This window comes from Patiria miniata, unplaced genomic scaffold, assembly GCF_015706575.1.
Source record: "Patiria miniata isolate m_02_andy unplaced genomic scaffold, ASM1570657v1 HiC_scaffold_14, whole genome shotgun sequence".
Lineage (NCBI taxonomy): Eukaryota > Metazoa > Echinodermata > Asteroidea > Valvatida > Asterinidae > Patiria > Patiria miniata.
Genome location: NW_024037052.1, coordinates 4,267,281 through 4,279,368, shown reverse-complemented (window position 1 = coordinate 4,279,368; position 12,088 = coordinate 4,267,281). Strand labels below are relative to the sequence as shown.

The 12,088-nt window shown below is 40.0% G+C and overlaps 1 protein-coding gene across 1 annotated transcript; it reads left to right on the top strand.

The window, feature by feature from the left end:
• Window positions 1–310: 310 nt before the first annotated feature.
• On the top strand, window positions 311–11,271 carry LOC119721925 (probable imidazolonepropionase). Its single transcript, XM_038191881.1, has 8 exons — window positions 311–545; window positions 1,640–1,746; window positions 2,801–2,865; window positions 3,431–3,708; window positions 4,809–5,034; window positions 6,139–6,357; window positions 8,102–8,262; window positions 10,812–11,271. The coding sequence occupies exons 1-8, from the start codon at window positions 361–363 to the stop codon at window positions 10,891–10,893; spliced, it is 1,323 nt and encodes a 440-aa protein (XP_038047809.1). The 5' UTR covers window positions 311–360; the 3' UTR covers window positions 10,894–11,271.
• The last annotated feature ends 817 nt before the right edge of the window (window positions 11,272–12,088 follow it).

The window sequence follows — 12,088 nt, the reverse complement described above, 5'->3', positions numbered from 1 at the left end:
CAGCAGGCACCGCGTCTCCACTGCAGTCGATCAATGTCTGATGATGATCAGTAAATTATAGCTTTGATTGCCGCTGATGAGCAACATTGTTATTTTTCTCTTTTTTTCTGACGCCAAAATATCATTGCATACAAAAATTAGGCTAACAATTTTCTGTATGAAGAAATGGAATTATTCTCTTTTTTTTATTTCCCTTGTTGGCCGCTTGAGGGCGCGCGTAAATTCGCGCACTAATGTTTATGCTGTACACGTGGGCAATATACAATAGCCGCAGCTAGTTTAAGTTAGCAACCATAATCCATGGTGTCAAGAAGTAATCAGAATTATTATAATAACAACACTTTACGAGGGAAATCGAAGATGAGTGCTAACAACAGGTTCAAACTCCTTTTGAAGAATGCAAAGCAAGTTGCTGTGGTATGTAATGGTAATCAGCGTGTGCTTCGAGGCGAAGAAATGAGCCGGGTCGCAGTTATGCCACAACCGTTGCCCGGAATGGATGGGACCGATACGGAGGGTGACAATGTCAGCATTGTTGTTAATTTGTGAGTTTCTATTCATTGCCCTACATAATAAAAATGCATGATATAGATTAGCCCCATAAATGTGGCCAGTTTTCTGGACTACCTCCGTAAACAAATAGTCCATCATTTGTAATTTGTGCATTTTGTTCAATTTGTAATTTGTGCATTTTGTTCGTTTGATTTTGAAGCAACAAAAGAGATCAAAATCTAAAGAAGGGGGAAAGATTTCCATATACGAAGTTCACTCAACACTCTGTGTACAAACCCTATGAGAGTTGACTGAAAAATTCTAAGTGTTTTCTAAGAAAATGCTTGTATTTTCTCACTGCTCAAATTGACTTTGATGACATGAAATTGCAATCTGGGGGCAAATTAGTGAACTTCGCACATGGTAATGTTGCCAAGAAGGGTTCTGAACAACTAACCTGATGAAGTTTCAGCTCAGCTTCAGCTGTATATTTTGAGAAGGTACAACTATAGAATACAGGGCCACTCCATTCTATATCCGGGCATCCTGGCTGCGTGGATGCACAGTCGGTTTTCTATAGCGCCCTCTATTGATTAAAATTTACTTCATGCCCACTCCACATCCGCGCGCAAAATGTGATGGGTGTATTCTCATGTTCCCCGAGAAATTGGATTACTATGTTGTGACAACTTGTAAAAAAAAAAGGGCCTCAGACAGTGTTGATGGTCCGTGACATTGTGCCCATCAACTGCCAATTAATGTTCTTTTCTCGGGGTCCGCTCATAAGTCCGACGCCTCATAAGTCTGACAAAATCGCATCCCCTAATCAAATAAAGGCCCATAAGTCCGACGCCTCATAGGTCCGACACCTTATAAGTCCGACGCCTCATAGATCCGACGCCTCATAGCTCCGACGCCTCGTAAGTCCGACAAATTAAACGCCTCGTTTTTCCGTTGTCGGACTTATGAGGCGTCGGACTTATGAGGCGTCGGACCTAAGAGGCGGAATAAATACATTTTATGCCTCATAAGTCCGACGCCTCATAAGTCCGAAATTTCGGACTTATGAGGCGTCGGACCTATGAGGCGTCGAACTTATGATACGGCCCCCTTATCTCTACCCATTCATTCTTAAACTTTTTTCTAGGAATGGAATGATAGAAGACATAGGATCCAGCTCTGCTCTTAAAAAAAAATACAGTGATGCAACCTTCGACAACATTCTGGATGTGAAGGGAATGTGTGTACTGCCAGGTGAGTCCAGAACTTTAAACAAAAAAATTTTCATCATTACATTAGAACACGGCTACATACAACAAACACCACTATGTGAAAACATTCAGATAAAATGATTGTTTCATTTGGCTTTCAAATTTATTTACAAAACTGTATTCATTACATTGGTGGCTGAAAATATAACTCCACAGATATTTGTAGAGTTTAAGCTTGTTGTTTTCAAGCAAAAGGTTGGAATGATTTATCCGAAAATTAAAAAAAAAAAAAAAAAAACAAGGTGCATTGACAATAATATGATCCAAGATTTCTTGTACTTACATGATGTACATGTACATGTAAGTGAACAGACAGGGTTCGACTTCAGCAGTAACCCTAGTCAAACGCTGGTCAAAACATTGGCAGGCCAGTCAAACTATTCCAAAATAGCCAAGCTGGTGAGTCAAAATTTATTGGGCTACAGCAAAGATGAAAGGACAAGAAGAAAGGAATCCTTAAATTCAGTGTTTAAAAACACAGACAAGATTGTCTCATGATACACGTATTACATGTAAGCACATTGTTGTTTATGAAACTTTCTATAAAAGAAAACCATGCGGCCTAGTGAAAATGCCCGCGGGCAAGTTACAATGTAAGAGTCTATTTCAGTAACCTGGTTGGCTAGTGAAAAACAAAGTTGAGGTTGAACCCTAGTACATACATCTGTTCTTGTGTTTATTTAATACCAACATTTCTTTATTTCTCTGTCATGTCTGTGAGAATTTCAAGTGGGATTTTACATGATTGTCTATGCATGTAGATCCCCAAAGGCCAAGGAGTAACAAATCTGGTTATGATTACCAAATATAAAAAGATCGTTCAAAATTTAACTCGATACCAGCGTACAGTACATGTACTAGACATTTTTTAAAGCTCAACCATTATTACTTTACATGGTCTTAATGCCACTTGACAGGCAAAAACATTTGCCAGTTTCCTGCACAGTCTTGGATTTTGAAGGATTCAGGATGCTTCCTAAGGAGTGAGTGTTAATTATGCACTACTTGTATTTGTGTTTATATTTCTGACCCTACAGGACTGGTCGACGGTCACACACATCCCGTGTGGGCAGGGGACAGAGTCCATGAGTTTGCTATGAAGGTAGGCTTTACAAGGTATTATGAATATGTGCATGTTCAAGACACAATGTGCCTAGCAACGATGCCTTGTCAGGGCCGTAGCCAGCCTGGTGAAAGGGTAGGGTCATTTTTACCATAAAGTCATGCATGCAACTTGTCCGCGGATCCGCTGATTTCCTCGTTTTTTACCTCTCAAGAATGCCATTACAAATTGAAAAACACTGTACAAAATCTTCAGTGGTTTGGAGTTACTCCTCGTTTTTTTTTCTAAATTCCTAGCTGCATGCCTGTAAAGTGGACCTTTTAATGTGTAATAAACTGTTGATTACGCATGGAAATACACAACTGCGAGGAAAAAACTTGGACCTGCCGCTAATTTTTTTTGGGGGGGGTCAAAAGTGATATGAACAATGAACGACTCGGCCACAGTTCAGTGTAGTAGCTTCTGACTTTATTTGTGAATAAAGGACTGTGGCTGTGACTGAAAATCAGCGGTCCAACGTACATGTGCAAGTTATGATGGCATTATACACACAAATTTTAGAGATACATTTACACGTAATGTTTGTGGGCTGGTCAAATTTTAGCTCGCAGGTGCCTCCTACATGGATGTCCACAAAGCTGGAGGGGGGATCGGCTACACCGTAGGGCACACTCGCTCCGCCTCGGAAGAGGAGCTCTATGATCTTCTGCGGCCCCGCCTGGAAGGCATGCTGCGGGCGGGCACCACGCTGGTAGAGTGCAAGAGCGGTTACGGCCTGGAGACGGCTACGGAGATGAAGATGCTTCGAGTCTTGGAGAGAGCAAGACGGGAACTGCCCATTGAGATCTCCAGCACCTTCTGTGGGGCTCATTCGGTGCCAAAGTGAGTGGTCCTCAGAATTGTGATCGAGTCACGTAATCTGACAGGCATATTGGATCACCCAATAAGTCAGTAATTCAGACAAAACAATACTATCAGTGTCTGTGCAGGTTCTGATGCACCAGTTTTGCAGGTTGATTGCCTAATTTTCTGCAATGCAAACTTTTCAACTGGTTTTGACTCAACTCTTTTAGTGCCTGCGAAATTTGAAAAGTTTAACCCTAAAGTGCCCAACTTCGAGCGTTTTTTTTGTAATTGTTCAAAATTCTATTAAAAAAAAGTAAACAAGTTTTACTCACTACATTTGTTGTTGCTGCTCTCTGGCATATCCTTGGTATATTGGAAAGTCAATAGTAGTCTCATACATAGTGAAACACTGAAACACTGTCCTCCACATTCCGCACTTTTTGCAGAAAATACGAGTGTCAGTGCTGCGCCCTCTCGCAAGAACTCGAATGAAACAAATAAATACAGGTTGTACCTGAATGAAAATGATATTATTAGAAAGAGCGAGAGCGCCCCTTTGTGATAACATGCTTACTCCACCTCGTACATGTACGAGGTTTGGCGATTTTAAGTACGAACATTACCTCGTACATGTACGAGGTTGGCACTGTCGAACTAACAAATATACCTCCTACATGTACGACTTTGGCACTGAAAGAGTTAACAGCCTACATGTACATCCCAAAGTTAAGCAACCTTGCATATTTTCTCACATCATGCCCAATATCTATATTGCGTATTCACAAAGCTATCATGGATTTGTCTGGATTCAGAAAACTTTCTAGCAATAAGCCTCTTTGCTGATGACGTCACACTTTGTTTACTTGTGCACTATTCTATGGGGCTACGAAACCGTCGTCCCCACCAGGCTCCCATAAGAAAGCACACGTGTAAACAAAGTGTGACGTCATCAGTGCAGAGGCTTATATGCCATGGGGATTAGGTTCAAGACTTAAATAATCTTAATGAATATAATCAAGTTTAAGAAACTGGAATTCCAAGTCATTTGAAATACATAATGGTACATTTATTGCTTTTGTACTCTTGTAGTTTGTTGCAAATATTTTTCCTAATTGTTTTGCCTTTTTTTTGGACAGAGGAATGACTTCAGATGAGGCCACCGATAATGTCATCAACAAGCAGCTGCCAGAACTCCAGAACCTCATCCAATCCGGCGACGTCCAAGTAGATAACATTGATGTCTTCTGCGAGAAAGGCGTATTTGACGTGGAGCAGACCAGGCGAATCTTGGAGGCGGGACTCCGGATGGGGCTGTCAATCAATTTCCACGGTGAAGAGCTGACTTACTTGGGTGCAGCTGAGGTACAGTTACGGAGGACAAAAACTGGACCTCTGTTTTTCCGCTTTCAGAGTAGCAGAAAAGCAGATTGAACGTCTTCAAAAGTTCAATTTTTTTTTATTTTTTCCTGTCTTTCTGCGACCAGAAAAGCAGATTTTACATTTTAATAAAATCTTTTTTTCTACTTTTCAGCTTTTTTGGTACATAAAAAGCAGATTTTACTGTTCCTCATTTTGTTGGCGGACAAAAAGTGGACATCTGCTTTTCTCTTGCTCAAGTCACAGAAAATCAGATGTCCACTTTTTCGACTTTTCCATTTTCTGCTTTCCTCCCACCTGAAAAGCAGATTTTACCTAGGCAACCTAAAAGTGGTCATCACATTTTAGAAAAGCAGAAAAGCCAATTGAACATTTTGACAACAACTGTGTATTCTGCTTTTCTGGTTTTCAGATATTGGAAAAGCAGATGTTACTTGGTGGTCGAAAAAGGGCCATTTGCTTTTCTGCTTTCAGATAGCCTTAGTCAAGGCGTTCGTCAACAGTTGCCGTGATGGTGTCTGGCCACTGACATCTGAACACTCGCCCCGCGCTCTACATGCACTGTAGTCTGTACGTATGAAGCGTGAACTGTGACCTCACTTGGCACGGCTACAATTTACAAATCTTGGGAAAACAGATTGCGTTGGCCTATTATTGCTATTCTGATAGCAAAAAAGCAGATGTTCACTTTTCATCCTCCATAGTACAGTACACATATTTTGTAGCTAATGGCTAGAGGTGCACAATGTACCACTCTAGTGCAACTGGCTCTGGACTTCTTACCTGTCAATCAAACAGTGCACTTTGACCAATTAGGTCAGGACTATTGGGTAGGTCACCGAGCCAAACTCAGTCACTAAAGTCCGGTTCATATACTTCATGCGACGGCAAGTGCAAAGCGAAATTCATGTCATCAACAATGGTGGACGTGCTTTGAATGTATTGTTGACGTCACGAATTTCGCTTCGCTTTCGTGGGAAGTATGAACCAGGCTTAACACTGTGACAAAAAACTGTACACAAACCAAAGGTGGCAGGAATTTGGAACTGTCCATTCAATTAACAAAGTTCCAACAACTCCTTCTACCAGATGGGTTCTGCCCTGAAGGCAACAGCCATCAGCCACCTTGAAGAGATCAGTGACGCCGGGATTACAGCAATGGCCGAGGCTGGAAGCGTGGCTGTGATTCTTCCCACGACCGCCTACATACTGAAACTGACTCCGCCCCCTGTCAGGAAGATGATCGAGGGTGGGGTAGCAGTGGCCCTTGGAAGTGACTTCAACCCCAATGCATTCTGCCTGTCCATGGTATGCGTTCAAATCATATATAATAACTTTCTGGTATTGCTTTAATATTTCTTGTTTGAAATTGGTAAATTTTGTGTAAATATAGTATTTACTTAAAGGTAATATACAATATTTGCAAACATCAAAAAATAAAACTACCAAATTATTGTGAAGAACCTTACTTGACTGTAAGTGAATAATAGTCTCAAGCATCCTGTGAAGTTGTGGCATCCTGTGAATTTTTTTATTTTTTTGTTCAAGTACTGGCCCCAATTTACCAAATTTAGTTAGTCCACATTTTGTTTGCAATCGGTAATACACATCCGTGAATGGGTGCAAGCCAGATGGTCTGGTTTCCTGTCTTTACAACTCCCTGACATCAATGAATTGCTCCGTTTCATCTGAAGTAGGGTCAGGGAACCAGACTACAACACTGTACAAGAACAGCATTTTTTTCTTGGTTTTCCAACATCCACGAACATGGAACTTTTTAGCAAGTCAGTGTAACATTATTTTGTATAAAATACCAACCTCCAAATCCATCCATTTCTGAAAATTACAGCAAACGCAAATGTTGTATATTAATATTAAGCGCAGACAGAAGTTGCAGTCTCGGTTCAATCGTTTCTAAAAGTCAAATTTTACCACTTTCCGCAATGAGTGTCACATTACTGAATACACAAGTGTACATGTATTGGGTGTTGTGGACTTAACTTATAGCTACTGTTGGAAGTACATGTGTTGCACACTTTCATTGGAATTATTCATATTATCTTCACATGTTATCTTGTGCATTGTGTGTTGCATTTTCCTATGTTTTCAACTTCTATGAAATTGCTACAACTCTAATTTGTTTTCAACTGTAATTTTTGAGGCTTTTTTAAGGGTTAATATTTTGTTCCAAGTTGTGAGAATTAGACCTCTGGTGCCTGAAGTACAGTTTTGTTGATCTTTTACAGCCAATTTTGGGACATACATGTACTTAAATTGCCATTATCAATAAATTGTTGCACCCTTTGCTTTCTGCAAGTCTGAGGTCACGTTCAACCTATCTCAGACAAGAACATGACATCACACACTTTCAACGGCATCGCAAAACATACATTTTCTCACTGGACTTTAATTTTCATCCCAAACACAAAATTGAGTGTTCTAATCTCCACCCAGACCAGCACCTTTGAATGTCTCACAGATAAAGTGCGTCCTATAAAGGGAATAAATGTGTGCTTGGCCAAGACTAGTTTGGGAGTCTGAACAACCCAAAACTACATGTAAGGCGAGGGGCATTATCAGAGACCACTCTCCAAACGGGTCTTAAACATAGTATTTAATACTGGCCAAGCACATTAAATTCCCATTCATAAATACGTTTTCAGTCAAACTGTCAAAGCAAGTCAAAAATTAAAAATTTCAAACGATTTTGTTAAACAAAGTTACTTCATCTTTGTTTAAACTGTCCTCTAGCTATGTTATGGTAAGTACCACTTGCAAGTTGTAACAACTCTTTAGGAGATTGGCGGGCTGCTTGCGCCTACTGCACGGAGTGTGGCACAGAACCCAGCTGTGCTGGTGTAGTTGTGAAGATAGGACAATACTGATTTAGTGGTAATATTGCGCATGCCTAACCGAAGATTGTAAACGTTCAACCAATGAAAGGGTAAAAGGGACCGGATTTCATACAGACCGGAGTCCACATTTTTGAAGTGTTGTTTATTATGTATACATGTATTATATCTTCATGGTGCTGTTCTTGTCATTATTTTAGCCTCTCGCCATGCACCTCGCCTGTGTCAATCTGGGTATGACAATGGACGAGGCGCTAGCAGCTGCGACAATCAACGCTGCCGCCTCCCTGGGTAAAGCAAGTAGCCATGGATCTCTGGAGGTTGGTAAGGTCGGGGATATGATCGTCATCGATGCGCCAAGGTGAGCTAGATTGTGGCTGTGAACCACAGTATACCAATAATGCAAGTGGGGTGTACAGTGTGTCCCATGAAAAGTGGCCACGGACAAATCGGGCGCCATGTACATGTATAAACAAATATTCACGTGAGACAAAATTTTATTTGTGTTTTTTCATGCTGTTGATGTTGTTTATTGCCTGTGGAAAAATACACTGAATTGATTGAAAATCATGACTAGAAATGTAAGAGCTCCATAAACTCGAAACTTACACTTTTTGCCAACAAGAAGAGACTGTGTGTTTACTTTATGACATTGTGTAATGAAATAAAGGCATAGTCTCTACTTGTTTGCAGACAGTCTCTTCTTGTTTGCATGTGAAAGGTATTCATGTTTGATACATGTTCATGGTCTCTCTCTCTCCACTAATGCCACAGGCTAATGCCGCAACATTTGCATGTGAAATGTTTTCGTGTTTGATAAAGGTTCATGGTCTCCCTCTCTCCACTAACACCACAAGCTAATGCCGCAACATTTGCATATGAAATTTGTTCGTGTTTGATTCAGGTTCGTGGTCTCCCTCTCTCCATTAACACCACAAGCTAATGCCGCAACATTTGCATTTGAAATGTGTTCATATTTGATACAGGTTCATGGTGTCCTCTCTCCACCAATTTACCAGCACAAGCTAATACCGTTTCCAGTCATGGCTTTAGAAGTTTTCAATTAATTCAGTTTGTTTTTCCTCAGGCAATAAACAACATCAACAGCATGAAAAATCACAAACAAAATTTAGTCTCACCTGAATATTTGCTTAGATATGGCCGCTGATTTGTCCGGGCCCGCTTTTTCTGGAACATACTGTAGGGCTGTTTTTAGCTTTTTTCCCACATGGACTTTATCAAGTATTCAATTTTCAAAATTCACCAACCTGAATATGCGCCAGCCCATATTGGCCGCCAATCGGGATCTGCATCGGCCTGCACTTATTGAAACTTATACAAAGAACAGGGAGCGGAATGGCTTATATTTGACCGAGTTTAATTTCACCACTTCGCGCTGGGATTATTTTGACATAGACCGGACCAAGGCGTGGGATATTGTTTTTGATGAAGTTCGATGCCAGATGGGTTCAGGCCACAATCTGCGGGTAGCACTGGGCTATTTCCGGCTTTGCTCGTTGCCAGCGGCATGGCACCCAGATATTTCCGCCTTGCTCGTTGTGTGCTTACCCGTCATCTGTTCCGAATACCGCAAAACTTGTGCGTGTATACATGGCCTCCGGTGCAAAGTGGTTTTGAGAAAGTGCCCATCACTATCAAAAGTCGCAGGAGTTCTAAAAAATTGTCGCTCCTAAACATTTCTATATCAGCCAGGGGGATTTTGGGCTGGGAATACTTACATGTAGATATTTACGTCAAATTTTCAGTCAATCACAGGTCACACCTATCCCAAGTCAAGTCACAAGCTATTGAAATTAAATTTTTTTTTTTTTAAATACATTGTTGCATCTTTTTACTCCTCTTAAATGTTTTGAAATATATTTGCCATCCCTTTTTTTTTAAATTTCAATCAAAATTGTCCATACTTTTCCAGACAACCAAAGGCGCTGCTGCTGTGTTGTCGTTTCAGGAAGATACTGTTCATTTTAGGTGTTTTCTGTTCAAATTGTGAACTCAAAAATGTGTTCATTGAAAACGTTTGTGTGAAAACTTTGCTCACTTGCTTACTGCCATGTATTAACACAACAAAACTTACTAAAAAAACAAAGAACATTTTTGACAGCGAAAATATCCGAAATTATGGCAACTTTTAGTGCTAAAATGAAATCACACTTTTGCTCACGAATGTGCAATTTGCATTAGCATAAAAACCAAAAATGCACCAGAATACCCTTTGAAATGGCAAAACGAAAATTGAAAATAGAGATACATGTATATAGACACTAAGGTGCATTTCAAGGATTGCATTAAAAAACATACATTACATGGACCCTTTAAAGGGAAAATACAACATTTGCAAACATCAAAAAATAAAACTACCAAATCATTTTGAAATACCTTGCTGGACTGTTAGTGAATGACAGTGTAAAGCATCCTGTAAAATCATGGCACCTGGTATACTGTCATTTTCAAGAAAAGTGGTATTTTTGTATCAATTTCCAACGCTGGTCGGCCGACCAGCGTTAGAAAAAACTGGCTTTTTTTCAAATACTGGCCCCAATTGTCCATCGCACTTGTTTGCAATCGATTACACACCTATAAACGGGTACAAGCCAGCTAGACTGGTTCCCTGACCTTACAATTCCCCAATGTATGTAAACTGCTGTGTTTCTTCTTATATGGAGTCAGGGAACCAGACTACAGGAAAATGATTGTTTTTCTTGGTTTTTATAGCATTTTCGAACCCAAAACCTCCAAAAAGTCACTGTAACTATATTTGCTTTATATTTCCAACCCCCCAATTCCATCCATTTCTGAAAATTACAGCAAAAGCAAATGATGTATATTCCCTTTAAGTTATAACTGCTTATCAGTTTCTTTCCAATTTTGATTTAAAAAAAACCTTTACAGATGGGAGCATCTTATCTACCAGCTGGGCAATCATGAGAGGTTAATCAAACATGTCATCAAGCGAGGGGAAATCATCCACTGAAATCAGAGGAGAAATTACATGAGATACATGTAGCAGAGAGCTGCACATCGTGTTATTTTCTCCTTCCAGTAGTGCCGTCCAAGCCAAAGAATTTGACTATGTGTTCTGCCATTTGGCAAAAAACTAATGCTACACTGTTTCATCATGAGGTAGGCATGCATGTGTACATAAATGTTACCAGACTAGATCGCAGTATTAAAGTCAAGTCCATCACAAATCCACAAGTTTCAGTCACAAGCTATTCAAACAAACTGTGATAAAGGCATTTGTGGCTAATTGTTCATCCCCAGTTACATTTGCCAAGAATTGACTTGCATGGTTTTGTGAAGGACTAAAGTAAAGTATTGCTGGATTGAGTTTGAGTAAAGGTTCACTTTTGTCTTGAATTTGCAGCATAGGGCGCTTGAAATTGAGTTATATACATGGTTGGAAAGCCCACAATGTAAGCTTTCATTTGGTATATAATAGAGCTCCTTGGAGTTCAAATTACACAACTGAGAAAACAGGCTTTAAAATAGCTGGCTTTGTTGTAGAACAACAGAGCGATGCACACAAAATCATTGTTTTCCCCACTTTTTCCACCAAAAATAACATTTCTGTGAATGAAACCTGAAACTGTAGGTATCAGAGATGTCATTCATAACAAAAAATGAAAATCACAGTTTGACAAAATGTTCAGCCGCTCAATGTTGAGCAGGCCATTTCACAATAATGCTCAGAGCGACTCAATACCCTTTTTTGTGGAGCTGGTCACATATAATACAGGGTGATTAAAAAAAAACGCCACTCAAATGTTGGGACCGTTGTTTTAATGAAGTTTTGCATTTTGCAATTTCAAAATCTAAGATATGAAAGCCCAAGTCCGATTGCCAGTCACCTCTCTCGAGTCCAAATCCCGAGTCATAAAGGTCCAGTCTGAGTCACCAGTCACAAAGGTCGAGTCCAAGTTACAAGTCATCTTTAATATTGGAAATCAAAGTTCAGGTACTGCTGAAACCTCACAGTATAAATATTGCAATTTTTTTCACAGCTTTTCTCTACTTTATTAAACTGGAAATACATGTATAACATGACAAATAGGGCAAGGCACCATGGTTTGGAAAGGATAATCTGAGACCGAACGCTACCAAAATTGCATTTACGCTATGTCAAGTGTGGACGCTGGGGTACATGTTTCGATACATTGATTTTCCAT